Source organism: Stigmatopora argus, chromosome 2, assembly GCF_051989625.1.
Source record: "Stigmatopora argus isolate UIUO_Sarg chromosome 2, RoL_Sarg_1.0, whole genome shotgun sequence".
Classification (NCBI taxonomy): domain Eukaryota; kingdom Metazoa; phylum Chordata; class Actinopteri; order Syngnathiformes; family Syngnathidae; genus Stigmatopora; species Stigmatopora argus.
The window spans coordinates 11,933,124-11,960,988 of record NC_135388.1 but is presented as its reverse complement, the minus strand read 5'-3'; the positions used below and the strand labels follow the sequence as shown (position 1 = coordinate 11,960,988).

At 39.5% G+C, this 27,865-nt stretch overlaps 2 protein-coding genes across 26 annotated transcripts in view; one reads left to right on the top strand and one right to left on the bottom strand.

Moving 5' to 3' along the window:
* LOC144090757 (uncharacterized) overlaps positions 1-27,865 on the top strand; it is a 151,258-nt gene that overhangs the window by 25,466 nt on the left and 97,927 nt on the right. For 21 of the 24 annotated variants that reach the window (XR_013305522.1, XR_013305527.1, XR_013305526.1 and 18 more), the window contains exons 1-2: positions 21,816-21,962; positions 22,048-22,144. The gene's annotated coding sequence lies outside the window, so the exon portion shown is untranslated. Of the gene's footprint in view, positions 1-1,887; positions 2,024-2,112; positions 2,161-17,886; positions 18,203-19,525; positions 19,623-21,203; positions 21,308-21,815; positions 21,963-21,986; positions 22,145-27,865 lie in introns of those variants that run through there. The other 3 variants (XM_077622661.1, XM_077622654.1, XM_077622671.1) reach the window with 3 other exon arrangements.
* Positions 23-27,258, bottom strand: lmo1 (LIM domain only 1). Of its 2 annotated transcripts, XM_077622511.1 has the most exons (5): positions 26,514-27,258; positions 14,468-14,527; positions 10,954-11,167; positions 3,727-3,852; positions 23-821 (listed from the first exon to the last, which is right to left on the bottom strand). In XM_077622511.1, the coding sequence occupies exons 1-5, from the start codon at positions 26,533-26,535 to the stop codon at positions 716-718; spliced, it is 528 nt and encodes a 175-aa protein (XP_077478637.1). In that variant the 5' UTR covers positions 26,536-27,258; the 3' UTR covers positions 23-715. The 2 variants fall into 2 exon arrangements, with proteins under 2 accessions (XP_077478637.1, XP_077478646.1); XM_077622520.1 differs by lacking the exon at positions 14,468-14,527 and having other exon boundaries at positions 26,514-27,255.

The following is a 27,865-nucleotide window of genomic DNA, read 5'->3' as shown; positions in this document are numbered from 1 at the left end:
CTCAGTTACTACAAAAGCACAGTTTGGAGAAGCATTCTTTTATTCCAAATAAAATATTAGTCCATTTTCAACAGTTTATCTAATTCCATCAGAGCTCTGTAAAATGTAACAAAACCGGTTTTGTTTCATCATGAAATCAAGAAGTACTTCAAATATAATTTTCTCTCGCAAGGCTTTTTTTTTTCTTTTTTTTTCTTTTCTTTTTTTACACCATTGCCGTTTTGGAGACACGATAACAATTCAACCAAATGAAGGGTTCCCTCTCCGACAACTTTGGTTTTGGTACAAGAGGAAAAAAAAGTCACTATGAACATTTAAGAATCTTTAATTCACACTAGTAATAAAATTGCATTACATTTCGTAAAATAAATGTTCCAGTTTATATATACAGAGAAAACAGACTGTACATACCCTCCAATGAACCATATCTAAAAGAAAACAAACCGGTAACCGATTTCACAAAACATACAAGCAATGTAGCTAAGCAGGCACAACTGTACATCAACATTTGTAACTGCTCAGTGTTGGGGTGAGGGAGGAAGGGGCAAAAAGTTGAACATCTACAATATGGTCCTCAGGAACTAATAAAGGGGTCTTAAAAAGTATTGCAGGCAAGCAGACAGACGCTTGCCTTTTTCCAAGTGCAGGAGAACATCCATGGTGTTGCGCAACTTGCGCGTGGAGCTGATTGTCGCTGCCACGGTACAAGGCTCCACTATTGGACCTGCGACTCAAAGCTCCCGTTCAGCTGACCCTCTTCATAGTCCATTTGACACAAAATCATGTTGTTTTTGAGGAAAAACTTGTCGCCCACACAAAACCTGTTGAAAGAGATAAACACAAGATGATTATTGCCCACGCTGTGACTAAGTGATGCGTGTGTGTGCGTGTGTGCGTGTGTGTGTGTGTGTGTGTGTGTGTGTGTGTGTGTGTGTGTGTGTGTGTGTGTGTATAGCCAACTCAAAACCAACTCGAAATGTTCCCTTCAAATAACAATCCTGAAATAATCATGGCTGGCTTGCAATAGGATGATTAACATCTCTTTCATCGTCATGCCAACGGTAAGTGGCAAATATATCATTGGTGGAAAGAATCTCTCATGACTAGGCTGTGGCTCTAACAGTACTGTTTCAAAGACTGTACACAAATGAAAACAAAATGAACTTGATAGTAATTGTTGGTCAATTATTGTTTAATTCTATTCCAAATTGTTGAGAAAAGCACAATCAACTTGGGTAATGTCAATGAAAGTAATCCAACACCTAGTGGTGTACTTTAGTGTAAGCATTAAGAGATCATTAATGTTCACTTCATTGTGTGACTGTCCCGTTTTCCACCCTTAACGACGAGAAAAAGAATCCACCAAAAGTCACCTTTTTGAAATTAAAATAAGATTAAAAATGAAATTATTATAATTTATTTTTTATTAACACTATATATGACTTCATAATGAATGTGATAATCTGAAAACTGTAATATTCTATATGTATACATACTGTATATGACAACTGTACTAATACTTACCATTATTTGGTGGTAAACAGTCATTTTCCATCAAAATAGGTTAGGATGCATGTGTTTGATTGCACTTACTCTGGGTAGTATGTAGCATTATTTTATTCAAATCTTGACATTTATAATTCAAAGACTGAGTAAATTTCCTTCAGCGACAAATAAACAATGTAAGTGCTCACAATGTGACAGAGTCACAAGCTGGCACCTTATGCAGGACAGTATTTATGATCATTTTAGTGCCATTCCTATCTAAATCTGTGTTGTTTGTCAAAACACATTTTAAAAAATATTGCTTTTATTCGTCGGAAAATTCTGAAAGTGAATGCTGAAATGAACCTTGACATCAAAGCTATGCGTTTCCTTTATCCTTAGTACTTTGAGAGATAAAAAGAAAGAGACACGGGTGAAAGAAGATACAGACCAATGCCTTGTTTATCCACTTTGCCCAATGATGGAAAACAACCGACTAAATTTCTGCCAAGACAAACACTCTTCTGATCTTCAACATGTAAGTGGAACATTGGTCCTATGTCATAAATTGTTTGGATAGATAGATGTATATGTTAAAACTATTTTGGTGTTTTTTTAACTTTCTAGATGGCGTACCACATATCCAACTGGACTGTGATTAACAAAGAAAAAAAGGTAATTCCATTTTAACATTTTACTGTTTGAAGAAAATTGATTTTATTCATATTACCCTAGAAGAGTGCATTGTTCCATTCCACACTTTAAAATTAACTAGTTAAAAAATGAAGGCTGTTGAGATACTTAACATGATCTTACATTAATTCTTCATGAATGTCTTACCTGAAGTATTTAAATGTTTGATAAAAGACCAAAAAACAAAGTGTAATTATTTGCACATTGTAAAATGGCATTGCTTTAACAACTACACCAGAGAACAGACATTACCATAATTTTTACTGATGCAATGTGAACTTTACGTCCTCTGCTTTTTTTAAAGCAGTTTGTTAAAAATTCCAAAAAGGCACCCAAAACATAATCCAACAAAAAACTCTCATATTAAGAGCTTCACAAATTGGTGGGGTTGCTATTAGAATTAATTTGTTTTATAACTGATTTATTAATACAATTTCACCTGAATAATTGTAACCAAAAAGTTGTGTTTGAGCATATTTCTGTAAGGAAATGTATCAGAGGATTAAAAAAACAGTTAAAAAGAAGACACTCCAATGTTGACCACTTCTGTTACATATTTCAACTGATAAAAGGAAAAAACCAGACTTAGAGGGTGGCTTGAGTTTTAAATGAATTATCAAAATAAGGGTTAAAAATGGAGTCTAATGACTTTTGAATCACAAACATATCACTATTTTTGGCCATTTTCTTGCACTTTATAATCTTGAATTTCCTCCAAATTTAAGGAGAAAAATGCAACTACAGTAATTCACCAATATCTTTGCCATTTTGGAAAGCTCATCAAAAGCACAATTTGCAAAGCCGAAAATCAAATTGTTTGCTCACATACATATATGTGACACAGTGCACTCTTTTGGAGACAATGATGTCAAGGGAAGCAAAGGTATAGAAGAAAATAGGTTGGCTTTCAATGCGTGCCCATGCTGTTGAAACAGTCATTACATTCCCAGGTGACACGTTGTCTGCCAAGTGAGAGAGGAGAGAGAGTACAGTCATAATTCCTTTACAGCAGGTGTTCACTATGGTAACTGAATGTGTCCCGCACAAGGTTAATGGGCTTGTGCTGTGCAAAAGAACAGGGTCACGGCACCCCTGACAAGCATGCAAAGGACATTCTGCTCCCAGACTGTCGCTATTACCAGCAGTATTCTAATGGGGAAAACCAATATTTGGATATGTCATATTATTTGTACAGGCTTTGTGTTCACCTCAATTTGATGCTTGTTTTGTGACTGAGAAAAAAAAAATCATCTTTCACACCTATGCCATGCAGGGAGCAAAGTGCTAATGCCGCTGTGCCCTTGCAATTAGATTTACAGATCTCGCTGCAAACCGCTGTCAGTGTGTGAGAAGAAAAATAATTAGCAGACCATTACAGACACAATGCGCTAACCTTTAATTTTACAACAGACTCACTACGGCTCGTGTGAGTGTGGCCTGCGCGAAACAAACCAGAGAGTCAACTGTGTTGCACACAAGCGATTTCGGCACCTTCTGATGTTGAAAAGCTATTGGCCGTCTTTTTTTTGTGTGATGTCTCTTGCTTACCTCTGGTTACAAAGCTGACAGGCAAAACAGTCCAAATGGTAAACATTATCTCTGGCTCTCATCACCATCTCAAAGGCTGGGATCAGTTTACTGCAAGCGGCGCAGTTTCCCGTAGTACCGAAGAGCCTGCAAGACAGAGAGCACACTTACAGATTTACCTTGATGGCAAATATAAGTGCCAAGAAAATGTTTTGACAGAAAGCTGTAAAAAAAGGTTTAATTTCTCAATTGGAAAATGGGGTAGAATGGCAATATGTTGCATGAAATCCACATTTTTTTCCCGGTGGCGCTCGGTGTAGTAGTTAATGAGAGAAACAAACATCGATCTTAATTCTCGCCTAATGATCTAATTAAACTGATCACATGGCTTTAATCGCCTTCAAAGCATACTGTATATCCCTTGCACGATGCAAAAACAACGAAAACAAGACTGAGGTAAATCATTTGGGCTGCTCAAATTGTTTTTCTTCTCTCAAATGAAAACAAACTAATGTGTCTATCTGCAAGCAAAGCCAGCTGGGTTATGAACAAATGGCTTTGTTCTATAATGAAGTTGCAAGTTCAAACGATTTTTTCCATGACTGCACACCCTTTTTTCTTTTTCATTGTTTTTTGGGGTCTTATTTCGAGGAAAAAAAACACATAAATGGGTAAAATATATCATTTGGACCCTCAAATTGATGTATTTTCTATCCTCAATACTTACCAGATTGGCTTCATCAGTGTACAATATTATTGTCAAGAAAAACAATATCAATAATAGTCAGTAATTAAATAATCTTGATATATGACATTTTATTGATTTAATTGTGCCGTGTAGGTTCCGAGATAGCCAGTAGTGGGCGGGTGGTTGTAGTTCTTTTTGGACTTGTTATTAACATTTATAGTTTCATACCATTAATAAGGGAAATGACTGCTTTATAGCCTTTCAGGAGGCATTATCAAGTCCACATCAAGGTCTTCTCTCGAAATTTGTAGGGCCAAGAGTTAGAAGTCAAATGTTAATGTGTTCTTGTCTATGTTGCTCTCATTCAGCTGCTATCACCTTGTTAAAGAAAACATCCATTCAACAAGCCCTGCTTCTAATTAGAGGCCACTGGCCCAGAGGAGTTGCAGGAAAGAAGTATGAAAAAAGGCTGTTATGTTAACACGGGGGGTTTCATTGGGTGTAAAACAGAAATATTGTGGCAACAATTTGCCACTAAAGTAAAGTATTCCATGTTTACCACACTATGTAATGCTGAGATGCACAGGAGAGTTATGAAGGGTCTTTCTACTTCCTGTTAAGAACATTTTGGACACACTAGTGTAGATTTATAAAGTCAACTATAGTAGATAATTTGAAATTTGAAAGTACTGCAAGACTGTTCCTACATGTTAAAAAAGATAAGGTCTGTACAATGTGTGACTTAAATAGTACGTAACCTTATTAATACATGTATTCGGTAAAATATACAAGTTCAATGACGGTACTGTATATATGTTCCTCTGAATAACCTGACTGGTTTTACATCAAGGATCTACTTCATCCCTGCTAAGCTGATCTGCCTCTCGACTTTATTTGCTATATGCAGGCAAATACTCAGCCCATTTTATTCTCTCTCCAACAACAAATTGGCAGGCAAAACATATGAAATTGTGCTGATGTGACTGTGTGTGCAGTTTCCCACTAGTAAATGATGAGTCCGGGTTATAACATCAGCAGAGGTTCACGGCCCAATTGGGCTTTTTTTCCTGCTAAGAGGAGATAAGAGCTGGAGAGATTCATTCAAACACATTTACATTCGGGTGACGCTAAAAAGCTACAAGAGTTGAACCTAAAAAAAAGCGCTTGTGTGCTCGAGTGTAGCCTGATGGGAAACTACACAGTAACCACAATGGCGTGTCAAACAGGGTGCTTGCTCAAAGGTGTGGATGTTAGTTGAGAGATAAATTGACTATGAATAAGGATTGATCTTAAAAGTGCCTAAATGAAGAAATCTTTACCTTATGAATGCAGGGATATTACTCTGATTAAAAATCCATAGATGACAAATGAGGATTTAGCTTGTCAAGTTGATTTTTGAGATCCTGACTACAACAACGGCAATTCACACAATGTACCGTTGATAAACATTTCATGAACATAATTTGTTCCCACCCTATAACCTGATTGATTTTCTCATCTTCTGTGATGTAATACCTTACATCATTCCTTGAGGCTTTGGGTGTGTGCCGACAAGTGCGCTACAAACTCCTCAAGTAAGGCCTCCGATCTCTCTGATTGGTTGTTTCTTGGAAATCCTTTTTTTGGTCCAATTTTACCACTAAGTTATTATTTGACATATTTGTGCCGTACTGCTCTCTTTGTCATGTGATGTATTTTATTTACTATTTCATGCTATATTTTAATTGGTACTATTTTCATAATTATAAAGGTCATTTGAAGACAGCCAGCTTTGCTCAGATCTTTGACGACATTGTTAAGGTAATATAAAGACAATGAAACTAAATCAAAGCACACTGTTTCGTGCAAACTCTGTCAACCCACTTTTTTTTTTAGAAATATTTTGTTTACCTCCAAAAGATGTAGAATAAGTGCTTTTAATGTGGAGAACACTACTTTTATGCTCATGAGTATATTGAGTAATATTCTTCAAGGTGACTTTAGCTTCAAGTAGTTATTTTTTGCTAAAAGGAGGAGTTGTGGAATGCAATAGTAGATTGGACAATTGTAATGGTATATTTACAAAAAATCAATCAGGACGGTGCTATACAGAATGCTGCTGCAAGAGTCCTTATGAATACAAGGAAACTGGACTATATTCCACTATTTAGGATATTGTTACACTGGCTTCCTATGAGTCAAAAGATAAGACTATAAAATAATTATTCAAAACACTTAATGGCCTTGGACTCATAAATGCTTGATTTGCTTGACCCCTACAAAGCATCTAAATCCTATAATAAATTGGCCTTGACTTGCCTATATTTGTGTTTTTATTCGAATAGTAAAGGGTCATGAGGATAAGGCAGATTATTCCAGATGGAACCATCATTGCCATCAGTTTGTGCATCAATTTTAATGTTCATTATCTTGGAAACATTTTCCTCTTTCTGTTAATTATGCTGCCATTTTGATAAGTGGATGACTATTAAGTCCTCTCTTATATATGAAATGGGAGATTAAATTAATTCAGTGCAGATGATCAAATCACGACTAGATTGTCAAGCCTCTGGTGGAGTCATATGATACGGAGCCCTTGACACAAATGAAACACCTAATTAATATGCTATCTTTTTGTGATGATAATAATATGGCCTAAAAAGGTATTATATTTGTGAACTATTTGGAGGGCGGTGAGGCACATTGCCATAAATGTGTGTATGCGTATGTCGAAGATTCGGGAATGCATGAGTGCATTCAATAAGCCACTAATGCCACTGAAGGACAATCACAGATGGAGCTCCTATAATAATTAATGGGAGCATGGCAGAGTTCCAAAGCATGGGAAACAACCAAATTGTGTTTGATCCACCCGCTTGTTTTTAATGCAGTGCAGAAGGGTAATTCAGTGCACAGATTTGGCTTCATTACTGCAGGTGAGGGACGCCTTCATCTTACTTCAGAGTAGAGGAAGCAAAGAGAAAGAGGGGACAGATGACGTCAACACAATCGGCAATACACATAAGGCGATGTTTTTAATAGCAGTTAGTCAAGCAGTACCGGCTATTAGGTGTTTTTTCATTATGAAGAGCAGACACTCCTGACCAACACAGGAGCAAGAAACCTTTCTTTTGAAAAATCCATAATTTGCCATTAAGAATGCCTGATTTTATTCATCGTTTTCCATTTTACGCCCCATCTCTGACCTCAACATGTTGCCTGTCTAATGCGAGCAAAAGTGTTTCATTTTTCTTCCACTTTGGCAGCCAGGCACTCATGATGTCCTTTCAGCCGCTATATTTTTACACAGCAAACTGAGAGCTTCATAATTTTTCCCTTCACTTCTTCATTTTCCCATTTATTACTGCTTCGTACGTACCATCTGTCCCTTCTGAGGGCAACGTGGGGTCTTAGTTGAGCTCCCTCTGCATCTTAAAAGCATTAACTGAGGGTGGGACCTGATGGATGGTAATAGTCTATCCTCGTGTTACGTCACTAAGCGTCTCTGGAGTGGGCTGTGGGCTCCTTGTGGGTCAGGACAAAAGCTGAGATGGAAGCAGAATGTCACCAGGGTCCCCAAGTGAGCTTCAGTAGTATACTTCAAACCCAGATGAGTCATTTAAACGTTTTTTCACTGTTAACTAATTCACTGCATTGACAATTGTAGTACTAAACTTCTAGAAGAAATTGCTGATTTGATGAAAACCACATCTGTTGATTACTAAAGAAGGAAAAGTAGAGTACACTTGCCATCAGTTTATTGGGGGGAAACAAACGAGATGGTATGATCATGATGGAATTTGTGGCATATATATATATATATATATATATATATATATATATATATATATGTATATGTATATGTATATGTATATGTGTATGTATGTATGTATATATATATATATATATGTATATGTATGTGTGTGAAATATATATATGTATATATATATATGTACATGTGTGTATATATATATATATATATATATATATATATATATATATATATATATATATATATATATATATATATATATATGTATATATGTATATATAACTATTTTGTGCCTCCTAAAAAAAAAGTCCAAATGATCTAAAATGCGGGCAATATGGGGGTTGACTGGTCTAAAATGTTTTGAAGTGAATCAATTAATGCGACCTATGACCTACATGTTCATTTTTATAAAAAAAAAACTTTTCAAGAAGAGAAGTGAAAAACAAACCAATTAGATGTGGTTGCACAAGTGCGTGCACCCTCTCGTAATTGGAATGCGGATAAGTTCAGAATTTATGAATGTGATTCAATTTCCTGTTAAATGGGAGTCAACATGCACCTGTCAACATTCAAATTGACTAATAATACTGACAAAATAATGTTTAGATTTTTAATTGGCGTTTTCTTGACATTTCCCTGTGTTTTCATCAGGTGCCTGGAGGTTTTGTGTTATGACTGGTTATTTGCAAATGTTCATAATTCATTTTACATTGACTACGGCCACAGTTTGAGCTGGGAAAAAAATACCCCTGTTCTAGATGTTCCCCCCACCATGTTTCACGAAAAAATTGTTTTATTCATTATTTATTTATTTATCCGACAGACATACCTTTGCAATTATTGTATGTCCCATTAAAATGAGCTATATTCCCACATACATATTTGAGAGATTGTGTTTTTTAGGTAATGTTTTGAAATTATTAATCTTGGTCTCATTAAAAAACAAAATCCCAGGCCTGGCATTCGAATAGTAGATTTTTATTTATTTAAATATAACCGCCGCAAGTAGTAGTGATTTGGAATGATAAGTACAGTAGGAGCATATTGCTCTAAATCAAAATAACGAAGCAATTAAAAGGTAGGTCAAATGTATCATTGAGTGATTGGACAGACAAGTGGGCAGAAGGGGAATTGGTGAATAGGGGACAGTGCATTGCAGCCGAGGGGATCAAGAAGAAGTAGAGCTGGGGAGGGTGAGGGGTGCAAGGGCACTGGCATCTCTAAGTCAGCCTCTGGGGGATTCCCTCTTGGATAAGTGGTCTGATCTCATTGGGAATGTGACTTAACGCTCAGGAAATGGTCATGTTTAATTTAACCAGCAGATGGTAGGGGCATCTGAAGACTGTATATGTGTGTGTGGCTGGAGTGGAGACAAAGACTGGTGAAGCCACAAGGCCACCTTGAGGTTACTCTTAGCTCACTTGACATGACATCCGCCGCACACTCGTTCATGTAAACAGAAAAAAAACATTAAACAAAAGAACTTGGAACAATGTTTGCAAAAATGGGAAACATTAATTGAGGTAGTCATCTGTTTGTTGCAATCACGTCATATCCAGGAAAGAGTTTGAAACGCAAAACAGACTCTTGCTTACATGGGCATTAGCTAACAATTTAACCAGCAAACAACTTTTCTTTTAAACAGCAATGGAGTGATGTACTTGCTTTTAATATGTACACTCTGTTAACTCATTGGTGGCACCGAAACGTGTGCCCCCTCTCAGGCCTTTAATCAGACATACTATACTTATTAGCTATTTTACATCAATGTCAATCCGCTGAACACCTTCTGTTTTCTGCTGCTGTTACTGGGCAATACAAATTTTGGTTTCAGGTTCAGTTTCTTTGACACAGAGAATGGGAATCTTAATGTCTTCCTAGGCTGAATAGTTTTAGTTGTGTCCCATGAAAGTTTGGTGTACTTGTGTGTGTGTGTGTGTGTATGTTTTTAAATCTTGTGTTTTTTATTCAGAGAAAGCAACTGTGTCAGATTAAAATCTACATTTGAAAGTTGATGAGAAAATAGCAGATTACCTGTGACTTTGTCTATTCGGACCTTCATAAAATATTATTTTTTGAGTAAGATGAAGTCAAAAATATCGCGATTTGGGTCATGGTAAGCTGTGGTCAGAATGTAGTCTTGGTTATTTAGCACTGGTAATCATGTTAGTGTTGTTTTATCTCAGCTTTGAAGCATTAAGACTGGTCTTTTTGAGTGTTGTGGCTCCAAAAGAACCCGAATAAAATGATTATGAAAACTGGATTCTAAGTTCAAAACAATGTCTCTGCAAAAGAACGATAAGAAAACCTTAAACAGACTTGATACTAAAATAAGGTTGTGACTGCGTGAAGTAAAACTAATATCCTGGGATTTTTGTGCGGCTGTGACCCCAATCTTTTTTGGGAGTGATTACGTTAGAAACAGGCAACAGAAAAAAAATACCAGAAGTTAACAAACATCATGTTGTTTTAAAAACAGTTTTTGAGCTTATTTTGTTGTTATTGCTTTTCTAAAAGGTAATGTTTTTTTTACGGGAGATGGAATACTGTTGTCAAAGAAGTTCAGATAGAGTATTAAGAAGCCAGTCCTGCATTTAAACTGCCCCGCTTACAGTTGTTTTGTGCTAAAAGGACTTGAAAACATCGACAATGTTGCGAGTGCTCCTATAAATCTAAAATAAACAACTGCGACCCTCTGCTAAAAGCAAAATAAAACCTTTGTGACTTTTTCATGTAGCGTGTGTTATGCCATAATGTTGTCTTTTGTGTTTGCGGCGACTGCGGTAAAGCGATTGTGTGTCTTTCTTGCCTCAGGTAGTCCCGGCGACACAGGATGAGGTTGGCTTTCGTATAAAGGGTGGAGCCCACCTCCCCAAGGCGGCAGTCGCAGCAGGCACATTTGAGACAGTCCTCATGCCAGTATTTGTCCAGGGCCTTGAGTAGGTAGCGGTCTTTAATCTTGCGATTGCAGCCAGCGCACCCCTTCTGTTTCCCTTTGGGCTGGACGGAGAGCATCGGCACACCTGGAGTGATAAGGAGACAAACAGCCACGTGTGATTTACGGCCGCGGGAATCCGTGTGACTTTTCATGTTCTCTTTTTGATAAGCCGGCTAGCTCTGTAGGTGCCTGAATGCAAGCTCACGTGCGGCCGCAGCACGCCGCCGACCTGCTTCATATGCATTGGAGGGAGCACTCCTACATGTATAGTAGATAAACACACGGGTCACATTGGACTTACAAAACCTTCTCTTGATCGTTCCGCTCAGAACACACCATAACACTCACGTGACATGATCACTTGCAACGGCCAAGTAGCGCAATACATTATACATCAAATCTGAGACCTCTTTTGCTTATTGTGGTACTTACAGCAGGCCGTGTAGTGCATTAGTTACCATTTCATCAAGCCCATTTCACTCAACTGTCCAGAGCTGTAAAAGCTCCTCATGGGCTTTGTTTGGTATAGATTAACATTAACCTTTTAAAAAGCCTCTGACCGCAAAACACGCTGCCAGCAGACCCAAGTGAGATATGTTATGGCCTAAGTGCCTTTTAGCATACACTCACTCTACTTCATATACACACACAGGCGCAGCACTACAGCTTCTACACTCATCTGTGCTCATGCGCCTGCAATGAGCAGGCCCAAAGTTACCAAACTCGCAAATTGCCCCGGTGTCACGCAGACCCCCTTTAAGTGAGCCTTTTAGCCTCCGAAAGGACAAATAAAGTCCATTTAATAACTGCACTAAACACTAATAGTCTATGTGTGGCTGACATTTGTGTTCGTACTAAAAGCCCCCCTCAGGCCACCGCTGGTACCGAGGAAGGGGCGCGCAGCTCCCCTCTGCAGCACTAACAGGTCTGCCACAGCTGAGAGCACCACACAACAGCTCTTAAGACACTCTCTCACACACTGAGCTATTGATCCGTCTAAAAGAACACACAGTGGACGCCACTTGCCACTCTCTTTCAAAACACCCCCCTAACAAAAAAAACAAAAAAATTGAACACATAGAGAACGGGGTGAAGAGTGGATGGACGGCGGGGCGCTGCCAGAATTTGGCGTGTGCGAGTATCCAACTATGAAAGCCGAGACATGTCACATCGAGTTTTGTGTGAAATGTCACGTTTTCATGCTTGTGAGATAAATGAAGGAGAGCAAATGTCTAGTGTTTGACTAATACGCGGCCGGTATGTTTGATTTGGTCCTCGTGCTATTTGTGCTTGATGCCCAATTGTAAACTCGGCTCCGCTTTGCACACTGTTTCTCTCTGCTTGTCATGTTTGCCCTTCAAAGAACATTTTTTTTGTATTGAGCAGCAATGCTCTCTTAAGGTTAGGTCTTTCTCGTAAACACAGAGTACATAAAGATGTACAGCAAAAACGGGGCACTTGAAGACATGTCCGGGATTGAGGAATTATTTGCACATTTTAATTGCACAAGTAGAAAAGTAGAAATTAGGTGTTTGGACGCACGAGAATTTTTCTTAAGTAAATCCTCCATTTTACTTTTTTGATAGCAAATATAATTCGACTAAATAGTGAAAGTCCTAGTGCACATATAAAAGTTGAGCAGAAACTTTAGGGCAATCATCCACCTTCCCTTATTTTATTTTAAATCTGAATTTTCTTTGACAATTTTGCTCTCCATATTTATGTTCTTTTCCTAATTCTTCCGAAAGCCTTTACGTGCGTTAAATTTAAGTTTTAATTTCTGCTATTTCCTGAAAGTAGTGAAGAGCAGTCCTTAACTCAAATAACCTTCAAGATATGAAAGCTAGATGAATAGCCCATGGGATTAAAAACCAAAAGGAAACTGTTGTCTGTGCATGTTGCTTAATATTTCAAAGATTTCTCAATTATACTTGCATTCGTCTGAATTCGATGTGAACTATGTCTCATTAGTCATTAGGCTTTATACGTCAGGACGTGGTCTGGTTGCGTTACAACATCTTATTCCTTTATTAGATGTGAAAAGTAAAGGCTAATTGGTAGGCTATACTCCTGCAGTATGTTCCATCAATTAGAGTAAGGCCTTTCCTCTATCCACTGTCTTCTAAATAGACCACTTGAAGTTGCCAGATTATGATCACAAAAAGCCCGCTCTAAATACCAATGTTAAGTGTAAATGAAGCTAAAAAAGCTTCAAATTCAAGCCGCAGTGTCTGAGGGCAGACTCTTCTACCTGCATTTCATGGCTTGTTAGGGGAGATCTCTGCAGGTATGCCAACCATCCTTCTCTGACAGCCTTCAACTAGAACTACACAGCAGTCATAATGAGGAGAGAGCAAATGACTGTGCGCGCACCTGCTTCGGAGTCTTTTGAAAGAGAAAACATTTAAGTCCCTCGGGGATCACAAAACTTTTAATTTTCCTTTCATGACAACTAATTAGGAATTCTATTCAAAATCGTTTCTTTAAATAAGATAACTAATTATACAAAAAGGTCTTTCTTCCAGCACCAGAGAACTCCTCCTAATTGGTTTAGACCACCATATTCTCCTTACACATAGCACGTGTGTTTTACATCCTGCTTGAAAAGGCCAACGCTTCCAAAGATTAACCTTGGAATGGCTGGATTGTGTCTCCTCTGGATGTGTGCCTGCTCACTTTTAAGAGACACACCAACACCGTATTTAGCATTTTCAGTCAGTCGCGCATTCATTTTCTCTAGATTCGTGGCATTGTTATGTCGCAAACTTTATGCACAGTTCAGTTTGTTACTCTTAGTTCTCACTCATGTTTGTATTGTTTAATTCTGTATTTCCACTGTCGACTACTAGAGTGTGCACACTATAGAAAAGCAGTCAAAATAGAGTATTTCTTCTTAAATCTTTTTTTTGGTATTTTTACAACAGCCACAATGGTTGGTTGATGCATTATATATACACTTTAAATCTTTGTGTATACACTTATTTATTGAAATGGTCATTTAAGCTATTGCAAAAACTTCGTTTCATCATTGTTTAAGACAAGTGAGAAAGAAACAGTCGATGCGCTTTATGTAAAATACTCAAATTATTGCATGGGGATTCTGCAACATAACCTCTTTGACGGAAGGAAATTGCTGCACGGAGTATGCTAAAAAACAGTAAACCTGATGAGGCTAATCTTTCGGATGCTACATAAAGTACACAAACAATTCCAATTGAGAAATCGAGAAAAAAATTACTGTACCATTGCTGTCGGCCTAAAACAATGATCCATTTGACTGAATGGAAGAGTGCAAACTCTCTAAACATATTGACATAACAGGGAAATGATTTGTATCATATGTAAGATTTTTCAATTTTCTTAAAGCCGAGAGACATTTTCTTACCGCTGTCAACACACTTGGGTGTCAACTTGGGTGGAACAGAACCTCCCCATGGCACCATTCCTAGGTGAAAAACAATGTAATAAATAAGCAGCCAGTTAAAAGATGGAGAGAATTAAATGACCATTCATTGGCAGGTGTAGTCACAAAAAGTACGATGTGTGTCACAAACATTCCAGGACTGGAATAATTAAAGATATCTCATATTGATACTGTGAGACTAATGGTCTTTCCCAATTTTTATTACCAAGCCTTCATTCAACCTAAAAACTCTCCCAGGTTCCTCTGGAACGCCATTTGTTCCATGATAATTTCGAAAACAGCTTCTCCTCATTAAGCCCATGTGCTTGGCAAAGGTGGGTGGAGTTATCCACAAACACGACTCTTGCCTGTTCATGCACTGACTGAAGAAGAATAAGTAGCACCATCTTTTTGTAGATGCGCATTGATCATCTTGTTAAAAAGGAACAAAACCTGTAGTTTGGACCCGAATTATTTTGAAATACCAGTTCTGGAACGTTGCTGACACACCCCGTATGCATTTTCATTCTCACCCGAGATACATTTTACCCATCCAAGCAGAGACACAACTTATCCGTCCTCAGAAGGAATTAAAATACTATTAGAAGTGTGTGCAAAGGCCTGTCATGCCTCTCTTCTCCCATCCATCCACTTCCTTTAAGATCATATCTTTTCAACATTATGTACTGTAACTTTTTCTTTTCCAAGCAGTCTGTCAGAGCATGTATTTTCCATTACGGCGATAGCATCCGATTTTCTGTGTTACCCTATTTAGACTTTACAGCTATCACCTCATCACAGAACATTTTTGGTATTTTAAAGGATTTAGAAGAAAATGCGTACCACGGAGCGATCAATGGAAAACAGAGAAAGTGGGAAGTAAAATTAGCTTACCTATACTATAAGACTTCCAATAGTTTGTGCTTTTGATTAATTTTTAAAAAATAATTAAAATACTAAGAATTTTTTAAAAAGAAGGCTGCGTGCTAGACAATTTGTTTGTGTGTCGGCCTCACAGTTCTCAGGTCGAGGGTTCGATTCCAGGTCGGTCCTCACTGTGTGGAGTTTGAATGTTCTCCCTGAGCTTGCGTGGTTTTTCTCCAGTTACTCCGGTTTCCTCCCACATCCCAAAAACATGCAAGTAGGCTGGTTGAACAATCTAAATTGGCCCTAGCTTTTATTGGTTGTCCGTCTCCTTGTGCCCTGCGATTGGCTGGCAGCCACTTCAGGGTGTCCACTCCGTTGTACCCAAAGTCAACTGGGATAGGCTGCAGCGACCCTTATGAGGATAACCATACCAGAAAATTATATATATATATATATATATATATATATATATATATATATATATATATATATACATATATATATATATATACATATATATATATATATATATATATATATATATATATATATATAATGTGTGTGTATGTGTGTGCATATATGGTCAATGAGAGACAAAGCAACATTTTATATGCAGAAATATGCAAATATTTCACATCTTAATGATGACCAAACTGATAAGTAAATTGGCCAGTGTAATTGCTGAATAATTTACGGTTAATTAGCTTTTTTTGATTAACTAATCAATCATTTGCAGCCCTCCTTTTACATGCCTCATTGTGCAGAGGGTACAACTGAAAGGAAATGGATGCACACTCTTCAATATCCTCCTACACTTGATCCCAGTGGAACATCTGTTCTTTACGTCACTCAGCCCTAATAGCAGAGGGGACAGTTGCCTCTGATTGTCTGTTTTGTTAAAGCCCCTTTTTGATCAATTAAAAGCCACAATGTGAAGCGCCCTCTGCCAGTTCGTGGGGAGTTAAAAGATCTTGATGAGACTCACTCAGCCTTCCTGACACATGGGGAGGGTGGTGGTCTTTCAAGGAGGTGGAAGCTGGCCCCGGGTGGGCTTTCTCCCAGGGGCCTCTAATAATTCCTTGCCGCAGCTGCAGCAAATATGACCCACACACCATAGTGATGCTTTGGAAAATTAGAAGTTACGAAATGGGTGCAAACAGCTGAAACAAAATGCATTTGTCATCATTAAATCTCATGTGCCAGAACTCAACGTATTTCTAAATGAGACGTCAAACAGACACATTTGCCAGCATTGCGCAACCATTCCGAGTGATATATTTTATTCAGAAAGTTATTTATCTTAATTGCGAAATTACCCTGCCAATGTTGCCACTCTTTTAGGAATGCAAGGCTATATTTATTGAGTCTTTGAGGTTTTTGTCCTTGCAGTCAAAGGTGCGTCTATGGGACTACACAGTCAAATTCATCTATGGACTTGAATTTCTGTCCGTTAATGGGTAGCTCATGCAGATGTCTTGCCATTGTGTCCATGAATCAGCCCCTTTCATTGGGCTTCTGTCATTGCTGTAATTGAGCCCATGGACACGTTTCTCTACTGCCAAGACAAAAACACAAGACATCTGTTAATAATATCTGCTGCAAAACACATGGCGCTTGAAAGCGGCCTGATGAGTGTGTTTCCGATGATAAGTCAAATAAAAGAGTACTGATTCACCGCGCGATTCATCTGTAGCTCTCATCAAAATAAGCTTTAATACATTTAGTTTGATGATATTAAAAATATTCAGTTTTGTTTCATTTGTAAAACATTGGTTCAAGTTGGCTTTAGTTTATAGTGACTCTTTATTTGAATGCATTTTATGGCAGTGTCATAAGACTGTGGTAATCATGAATTAATCAAGACAAGACACCTGTCATGAACCTGAAGGAGTGTTTATGACAAATGTCACAAAAGAGTCCTCACCCTTAACCTGAAACCCTACACAAAGACATTTAAAACAATGTCAATTTTTGATCAAAAGTGTCATAATTTACTAAATGACAGTTAGTGACTTTTTCCATAAGCATTAATTCCTATTCATGACAGGTGCCACGCCGTGATTATGACAGTATTAAGACACTGTCATAAGAAGCATTCACATCAAATCTGACTAATTGATGCACCGACAGTCCTCTCCAATAGTACCAGTTTACCCCTCTCCAGTACACGCAGCCATACACCTTGTAGGGTAAACTTTATGAGACTTGGTCGGGACAAACATGCGCGAACACACAGAGGCAATCCCACTAACACACACAATTAAATTAGACAAATGAATATTACGTTTCAAACTTAGCATGTTTTTTTTCCTAACACAACCCTGTAAGAGCCCTCTATGTTACTGTATAGCACGGCTACATTTCCAGATGGTGCTGTATGAATGCAGGGGTCTGTGGGGTGATTTCTGGGACTGTATGCATGCTATGATTACAACATAATTAACACCCACAGTAAGTGGGAGCGCGCAGACGGGGCTTTTGCGGATGAGGAGGGGACTGTTCATTAACAAGATGCACTCTCTCAAACTTTGCAGCTCGCTGTGGCTAATAAGCCCCGGTGAAACGGAGCCCAGCCGTCCCTCGCATTGACCCTGGCACTGCCTGGGATAAGGGAAGGTTTTGTCTCCTGGAATAATTGCTCTTTTCACATGTTACAAGTGTCCTGACCCCCACTGTCTGCAGCCACTTTTCCTACCATAATTACTCCTGATCCGCTCCAAATGAGTCAGCCGCATTAGGGCTGCAATAACACTGGCCCAGCTTCAAGCGCGGCATGGGGAGTCTCAGCAGAGCGGGCTGGAACAGGACTGCCTTTTCTCCCGGCCCACGGTCATTTCCATCACGTCAGAGGTGCATTTCTTACACTTGAAGTCAGCACGAAGGCCCTGGGCTCTTTTTCTAAGGCTTACAGGCGGCATTGTTAGCGCCTGGTCTTCACGACACACTGTGGTTTGGCTGCAAACTCCATCCCAATTAACGAGAAAAAACTTCATTAGGGTGTTTTTCCACACTTTTCAGCCCCCTATTATTTTTAATTTATTCACATGGGGTTAATTAAGAGAAATGTATCACATAGATATGCAACAGCTTTCTAATTAAATTCATTGCTGCTTTTTAACACATGAAACTGGCAGTTGTTAAATTATAACAGAAGGGGACTTGTTCCTTTCTCCGTTGAAGGGGGAGATTATGGCTCTGCAAGGTAAGCTGTCAGGAAGTAAGAGTGAGAGAGTGCAAGATGGCATGAGAAGAAGCTGAGAAAGGGAAGAAGGGGTGGAAAATATTTACTGTGTGGCTTTAAAAACGATGATTTTAGTGGCCCAAAATCCAAATTGGATGCGACCTTGCAAATAAATGTGCTGATTTTGGCACACAGTGCTGCGCTTCAGAAACTTTTTTTTTAGATACATGAGTGTTTTGAGTTAGGAGCGTAGTCACAAAAAGAAATTCAACTCATTTATCTTTGTACAAAAACGTGTAGTTAACAGATACGGTCAAATTTGTGTTTTGTCACGTCAGTCAGGGAAGCTTTCTAATACTTTGTCCTCAAATCTTTTAAAAGTTGAGAGCAAAATAACCAGGGCCAAACACTTTTAGTTCTCATTAAACATCCATTTAAGGATAAATTAAATTGATCCTTCCAAAGTTTGTGTCCCTCACGTGGTCGGATGGCAGTGTTAAAAACTCTCCACACTTCCCAGCATTTACTGCACACTTATTATTGCCAAGGAAATGCTAGGAGACAGGTGTGTCATTCAGTGTCCACAATGTGTCAAAAATGGGTTGGGGAGAAGGAACACTGCACCACATTGCACCGACGGAGGCACTCTAATTCTGAATAATGCAGATTCCCCACAGGGGGCAGTTATTTTACTGCATGGGACTCTAAGATCATTCAAACACGTTGTTGCACAGCTGACGGGGTAAATGAGAGCTAGGGGGATGTTCATGGAGATAAAGGTGACATCGACTTGAATGTAAGTCAATCACCTCTAAGCGGTGACCTTGTCAGAAATTTGTACTCCCTGATTGGAACATTATGTATGATTTTTATTTTTATTGGAATATAACAAATATTTCAGTTCAGACTGCACTTCATGCCACTGCCACTACATGGCAGAAGCAAACTTCACAACATCTGGCCAACAACAATTGACATTGGTTTCCTTGCAGTGGAAGGACAAAATCAATTGATGGTGCCATTAAGCTGCTTGGTCAACCACGAATTGACCCCCCAGAAGACGGAGAACAAAGAAGGACGATACATTAGGTACATTTGTTTTGTGCTTGCACGTTTCCACTTTTGGAGATGTTATAACTGTGAGTTCTTATCTATAGATGCATATATATGTGATTTCTGATGATGAAACATTTTTAAAATGTTGACGTTTTGAGGTCTTCTGGACTGATTAACTGCACGTCATTCATTTAATTTACACTTGAATGCATACATTTTTGTGCCATTTTAGTTAAAGGATTTTATGAACTCTGCCATAGGAAGTCATTTTGCTTTTATCAATGCATGTGTTGAAATACTGTATTTAAAAACATAAGAACACACACCTACTGTATGGAACATCTTGCCGTTTAGTTTAGTTGTCTTTGTAGGTGATACAGCATTGAATTAGAAAGTGTGCAATTACAGAACCTCATTGAAAAGCATTGGAATTATTCTCCTAATGTTTACAAAATGAACTTACTAATATTTGTGAGGATAAAGCGGTTCAGAAAATGAGATTAGGTTTCTAAAGAAGTAGTCCCACAAAGCAGACATGTTTGTCTAGTGGTTTGATTTCAAGCAGCCGGAAAGAGTGATGGTGTTGGAAAGACAGGTATGTACGGGATTGGATCCAATCTCATGACCATATCTAATAATTTCTGATACTCCAAAAATAGCTGTGTTGGATGCTAATACCGAAACTACGTGATGGATCGGGACAACACTTGTTCAGACATGTTCTTAGCTCAAATCATGTGAGAATGCAATGAAAACTGATTGCCTGATTAAAAAAACAATGGGGGAAAAAACTGTAAACATGGAGGTTGAAATTCTTCATTTCAAGTACCAATGTCTGTTGGGTGGTCATTTGCATAGAAATTAGTTGTAGCAAATATAATGTGTTTAGCGTTAGATTAAAGCACCAACTTCAATATCCGAACCGTGGTCGGGTCAAAACATACACCTTAATCACCATTTCTAATTTGATATTTGAGATTTGATTTAGTGAAGGTCATCCTAGGAGAGATTACTTCTCAGCATGTTTGTTTTTATGAGCCAACGCACCCTCGGGTGTTGTATTTACCAAGAAGATGGTTGTATAATTTAATAAAAGTAGAATCCCTCCCTGTTCGTTACTTCAATTCTCATTAAAAATAATCTTTGCTATGTGCCAATCTTGATTTTAATAAATGTAGGCGAGACTTTTGTTTGTCAAAAGACTCATGTAACTGTGGTTTTAACTAGTAAATAAACTAGAGGGATGACAATCGTAGTGGAGGAATGAATTCATCTGAATTACATGTAAGCGTGTGAGTTCAGGTTTGAGCTTTATGTGGTTTGAAATGCACTGAAATCATCCAAAAGATTATTTTAGAGCTGTAACACATGTAAATGAGCAGTGTGAATAGCCTTTGGACGAATAATGACAGGCTAAATAGATGTTTGGGAGTTTAGAGCTCAAGCAACTAACAAAATAATTGTTAATATAAACAGCATTGGAAAGTAGTACCATAGCTCAAATAGTCTTTTTTTTAACACTAAGAAACAATGGATGACTCACACAATTTTAGAGAGGAATTTTCTGATTGCACAAGGTCAACATTCTTCTAAGTATGTCCGTGTTTGTTTCAGCTCAAGCTGGAATACATCTGGCACCCACGGCAGGCTTTAATTGTGCTTTAAAAGTAACGACTCATTTCCTCGTGTCAACAACCTCCACCAATTCCACATAGAAGGTAATATAATGTTTGTTCGGGTGTGAGATTACACACACACAGCTCCGCATATTTCGATTAAAACTTTGAGGAACTATGCGGCCAAGCCAAGAGAGAAACCATTAGAGTTGGGGCCTTGAGACACAAGTTTAATTAGTTCCATCATAACAGTCGTAGACTCACAACACAAAACATTCACATCAAATCAGTTTTCCCCATTGAACTGCACTGAAATTCAATTAATCAATCCCGGACCCCGATCCCTCCCCAAAAGGAAAAATAATACCTACTGTATATTATTGTGCTGAGAATGTAAAATATTTAACTGTTTGTGGATACTGATTTACAATGCTCATTCAATGCTACTTTATTGTGCTATTCATTTTAGTTGATAAATGTTGCCTTGTGTTGTTTTAATATCCTGTTTTATTTTGGTGGGTTCCTGTGTTTCCCTGTATTCACTACGGCAGTCTTGTCACTCCTAATCACCTGAGTGTCCACACCCATGTTTCACCTGGGTGACCACACCTATGTTTGATTGTCCCTTGTCCTTATATATACTTCTCTGTTCAGTGTCATCTTTGTTGAAGGCCACTGTGGGAAGTGACATCACCATGAGGATACTTGCCTTATGTTTTTATTTTTTGTCCTGGCAGTAGATGATTTTTGAAACCAGGTGTGTTTTTGTTTTTTCCTGTAGCTGGCCTAGGACCACCAGCCAATCCAATAAACTTTTCTACACGACCTGCCTCTCACCCTAGTCTCGTGCGTTGGAGTCCAACTGCGTGTTCCCCCTTGTGACTCCAGTGTGATATTGTGTCAGACACAAACAGAGGAGAGACTTCTTTTACTCCAAATGTAAGTAATTATTACATTTCATTTAAAACAAAGCTGACCTGGATGACGTTCCGAGTTCAATGATATCTGATTTTTCACAGTTTGAGTTGAAATAAGTGTTGGTTCTAACTTTGCTATGATGGTTGCTAACTGGTAGTATCTTGATGTTGTTTTGCATTGCTTCTTGGTATTAAGCAAACCAGATTTACCTGAAACAGAATGATGTAGTTTGATTTTTTTAATGTGACCATCAACCTCAATGGAAATAGGTTTGAAAACATTTTTCCCCACCATAGCGTTAGGAGTGCTCCTATTTGAAGGTTTTGTTTGAATGTCAGTGCATAATGTCAGGGTGATGTCTTGTATCTTGTAAAACTCAGTAGGACCACTTGTATCTCAAGGTAAGTACATCCAGTTTTGCCCTGCTTGTGTGGGAATTCCAATGTCAACAGCTCTTCAATGTATATCAACCAAGCTTTAGGACAGCCATGGAATATCATTGTTTGCAATTTTTTTTTATTAGCCACTCTTTTTCTCAAACGCTACTGTTATTTATCAAGTGCATATTTTTTCATGGGGCGAGTGGTTAGCGCGTAGGCCTCACAGCTCTGGGGTCCTGGGTTCAAATCCAGGTCATGTCCATCTGTGTGGAGTTTGCATGCTCTCCCCGGGCCTGCGTGGATTTCCTCTGGGTACTCTGGTTTCCTCCCACATTCCAAAAACATGCATGGTAGGCTGATTGGACACTAAATTGCCCCTATGTATGGGTGTCAGTGTGCATGGTTGTCCGTCTCCTTGTGCCCTGCAGTCGGCTGGCCAGGGTTCAGCTGGGATTGGCTCCAACACCCCCCGCGACCCAAATGAGGATAAAGGGGTTCAGAAAATGAGATGAGATATTTTGTCGTGTTGGTGTTCGGTATGTGTGTTGGCTGTTGGTGGAAGGGGGCGCTAAAGTGCAGTCACTCATCAAACAGCGGACAATATTGATAGAAAACCTACTCGGTGACTAGCGAGTGTTCTTATTTACCCCTGTGCTTCTCAAACCTCCTCATCCTGTCACGACTCTTAAAGTACCAGTGTAATAAAAACTGTGGACATTGACAATATTAATTGCACAAAACAGAAGGTTGGACAATGGCCGCTGAAGGCCTCCAGGAGATCACGGGTCCCTCGGTACACTCTGATGACAGCAAGCTTAACATTGAGCCTGAGGCAATAATAAACTGGATGCTCTTACAGCTCAAGAGTGCATAATTGAGTTTTTGCATTTCGCTGATGAGTGCACCCGTTTGCATCTGAAGCGAGCAAGCGGGCGGGCGGGCTTTCTCACTCACAAACACGTGTCTCAATTGAATCTCTAAATTCTTCTAAGATTGTGGGAAATGAATGATACACATCTCGCACACTTGAAAACGGAAAACAATCACAAGTGATGAGGATCAAGAGGTTTAATGGTGACAGAGGAAATTACCTCCAGCGAGAATCCAGCGGAATTAAACATAGTGCTCGCACAAGAGTGCACGTGTGATTTCTTGACAACAGCTTTAGGATATTAGTGGCAGTCAACAGCGGCGAGTATAACTGACTTGCAAAGGCAATTGTGACATTGTTATACATCAGCCCGTGCATGATTAAATGGGAAGTATACCCTTTTTAAATGTCCACAGAGAACTAAAAAGTCAATGCGATGTGCTTTGTTTAATAGGGAACGCACTCCTGGTGACTTGTGTGTTTGTAATATTGTTCAGGCCCCACAGCTCACCAACTGTAATTTCAATATTTGAAATGGGCAAGTTTAATTTTGAAGTAAGAGCAAACCAATAAACTGAGAAAATGGCAAACACCAGCGAGCAAATTACATTTCTGTGGAAAAGTGAAAAGACTTAAGGAACATATAAAAGTAATCTTCAACTGGAAATTAGAAATCAACCCCGAGAAACCAAATAACAGAAAAGAAATATTACTGTCCACTTTCTGAATCAATATAACATCGCTACAAGACAGTATTACCATGGTAACACCGGTAAAGAATGAAGCAATTCTTATTATTTCAAAATAAAAATGTGAGCCTGAAGCCCAAGGTTTATTACAGAAGCTGACAGATCACCAGTCTGTGTTCATCTGAAGGATTGCTTTTCAATCACACGCTTTATGAGTGTACACATTTTCCAGGACAGTGTGATAAGGGAGCCGTAAATTAACCAGCGCCAGGGAACTAGAAACTTATCAGTCGCTGGAGGATTTGGCTTCTGCTTAAGGTCAGTGGGTGACAGGACGAATGAATATTTAGGCACATGTGTACGTTGCGCACTTTCATAAGCTGTACGATGTTATTCTGTCATTTTCCCATGTCTTGCTAAGGGGTCCTCTGCCGATCAGGGCAATTTAATCTATTCCAAGGTAGCGCTCCAATACACCGTTTCCTTTCTTTCCCGTTTGAAAACCGCGTCGTAAAATGTTAGTTTTTACTTGATGTCAAATTCGTGCAGAGTGAAACAAAAAGTTTAAGGACAGGCTCTTACCTAAAAAAAACAGAAGCTGTTTTACATTCAGACTATTAAAAATGTTATTGCTGCACTTAAGACAAACTATCAATGTCCTTCCAAAAACAGCTGGCATTTTTGTGTAGTCCTATTTGTAAATGCAGTTGTCCTTTGGAAAATCTAAACATACATTGTCACAGTTAGTTTTGGAGCTTTTGTAATAGTGGGTTGCAATTAGTGAATATAGGGAAATGGGTGTCCCAGGGTGGGAAAAGACTATAAAGGACTCGAGTTGTTGGGAGGTATTTTTCCCTCAAAGAAGTCAAAGTTCACATCTGTCAAGCTCGCACACTCCCTACACACCTCCATAGGAACAGCCAATGCGGAAAAACACACTTGTAATTATGGAATCATTAAAGACTCTCATTACTCGGTCACCCAAAACCCCCCCTTTTTCTCGCAGACGCTCCCCCCCTCCGTGCCAGCGCTGAGCGGATACATTAGTAGGGAAGGTTGAATTGACAAGGCTATAACTTTACAGCCAATAAACGTTAAGAGGCACCGTAATGAGGGAGACCGGCACTGTTGCCAACCGGGCCGAACTGCAGGAGGCACTGGCCGGGTCCAGCAAATAAAGGGTGAAGCTTTTAGGCAACCAGCAGCAGGTGATCTCAGCTTTTCTGCAAGTCCTAATGCTCCTAAAAGCCACTCTCGCTGGTTCTGTAATTGGGCATCAGTAGTTAATGTAGTATTGACTGCATTACATGCTCTTGTGCATCCTTTCCCACTAATGCCATTTGCATCACCTTGTACATTTACCATATTGCTTAGCCAATAACTGTTAAAAGCAATCTGGATCATGAATCATATAAGGAACTTTTAGCCAGACAGACATTCAAAGGATACTATTTACAGTTCAGTTAATTTGGGAACATTAGCGGCACAGCATTGATGTCGCCAGGGAGGCCAATTTATGTCTTTGCCGCAAAGTGTGATGCACTGCTAAGAAATGGAAAATGTCCATTTTCAAACATAAATAATGGGCTGCAATGCACCCATTACTCTTGGAGGAAAAGGCGTGATGTGTGATGTGTGAAAAAGCTTTTTTTTTTTGCAAATAATGCAAATTGTTGAGCATTTGTGGCCCATCTCAGCAGGTGGCTAGACTAAACAAGACTGAAAAAGTGTCGACGGAAAGAAAACTTAAGTTTGCGACCTCAAAGTCCTCGACTCCCTCCACATCGACTAAACGGCCTCTGCTTGAATATTAAACGCGCGACACATTAACAGCTTTAATGCATTCACAGTACACTGAGCATCATTTAGACCTGTGGACCGGCATGTGATAAATGCACTGCACACCTCCAACGTCAGCTCGAATCCGAAATGGAACATCATTAGAGGGGGGGGGGGGGGGGGGGGGGGGGTTGATTTAAATTCAAATGAATTAGATTGCCTCGCCCATTAACCCAAATACATTGAAATGGATAAGTAATGCAAGTGGGCCTATTTGGATGGGGAAAGTGAGTCAAGGCTGCAGCGGCGTTATCCATAATTTGCAATCAAGTTAAAAGCACTCTGCTGTCATGTGCCATCCCGGGGAGGATGTCAGAGGCAGGCTGCCTCTTAACAACTTCAGCCAGGCAAAAAGCACTTAGCGCGAGACTTCAAGCTCTGCACATCAAGTGTAAATAAACACCCCGTTCTCTTTGTGCACCTTAACTTGGGATGCAATGACAGAGTGGAGACGCGAGCACCACATTCAATTGTAATAAAGACAAAAAACAATCAACAAAAAATAAATTAAAACGGTCTGCTGATCACGAAACGAACTCGACTCGACACGGTTTTAGCAAAATGTCAGCGGTCCCTAGTGTCCGAGTCCGAGAAGCTGGGATGGTACTCACCCTCTTCCTTGTCCAGCACCATGGTCCTGAGGAACGAGGAGTCCTTCCCCGGCCGATCCGTCCTTGGCTCCAGGAGGCTGCGCGGTGTAGCTTCTCACCGGGGAAATGTCTCGAGATGCGCCTGTGCACGGCGAAACGGAACGAAAGCGCCCTTTTCTTCTTCTTCTAGAAATACGAACGATAATTACGACGCCGACTGTCTTGGCCGGGAACGCGTCTCCACACTCGAGCTGCTCGCCCCCAATAAATAAGCCCAAAAGACGCTTTGAAAGACTTCCATGCGAATAAAAGAGGCACCGTCAAATCGGGACGAAAACGTGCCGGGTGATGCGCGCTTGATGCCGGGGATGAGGCGCACGCCGAGTCGCTCCGATGCTCTCCTTATTTCTCTCTCTCTCTTTCTCTCTCTCTCTCTCTCGCTCTCTCTGCTCTCTGGGATGTTAATACGCTTCCCCTCTCGCTCTCATTTGCTCCGAGAAGACAACTACGTTCAAACAAATCCAATTGCAAATGTGACAAAGTGCTCCCGCCCGTGTGTGCCGGCGTCTGTGCGCGTCTGTGCGCGCCCCGCTCCGCTCCGAGCAATAAATGCGCCGCGCACGCTCCTTTCGTAGCGACCCAAGGATTCCCCTGTTAATTAAATCAATTCATTATGCTCAGATCTGATTAGCAGCCCTTCCCCCCTCTTTGAATCAATTATTCAATACACAAACATAATTGCTTGTGCCAGAGGTGTCTAAGTATTAGCTTATTTAACTCCAAGGACACTAATTACCCCTAGGGCAAGGGAACTTTTCTCATTAATTCTGACAAAACACAAAAGCACAGCTAAGGGAAAGAGAAAGTGCGTGTATGTGTGAGTGTGTGTGTGTGTGTGCGTGATGGAGAGCGCGCACACGCACGTAGGGGTGTATTGACGCGCGGGTGCACGCGCGCGTGTACGTCAAGGAGAGAGGAAAAAAGAGGGGAGAGATGTTGCTCCACGGCACACAATGAAATGCTTTCATTATGCTCTTCTTATTTTTCTTGCAGGAGTAGAAATAGAGTGTCTAATTGCGGTCTACTTAGCAGTTAATTAGCGTCGGACACACTTTTATCATACATGCAGCCCAGATACACACAGCAGATGGGCTGACTTTTTGATTAGTGGCGAGATAGGAGGTTGACTGTCAAATCTGCTAAGATAATTGTTGCCTGTCATTGCCAAAATGAAAGTGTTGCTGTTGCATGTGGGTGCCTTTTAAATAGCACCACTTTCCCTTGCCCTGCAGAGACTGATAACCAATTAATGGTGAGATCCAAGAAAGATTAGCCATTTCGGAGACCGGGGAAGGAATAGAAGGACAAGAATG

What these genes read in the sequence shown, in the direction of transcription:
- lmo1 (XM_077622511.1), bottom strand. Translation starts at nt 26,535, where the DNA reads ATGGTGCTGGACAAGGAAGAGG. An exon ending in TGTCGCCGGGACTACCTGAG is followed by an intron (nt 3,853 to 10,953) that starts GCAAGAAAGACA and finishes TCTGTCTTGCAG; the next exon opens with GCTCTTCGGTACTACGGGAA. An exon ending in TGTCAGCTTTGTAACCAGAG is followed by an intron (nt 822 to 3,726) that starts GTAAGCAAGAGA and finishes CTCTTTCAACAG; the next exon opens with GTTTTGTGTGGGCGACAAGT.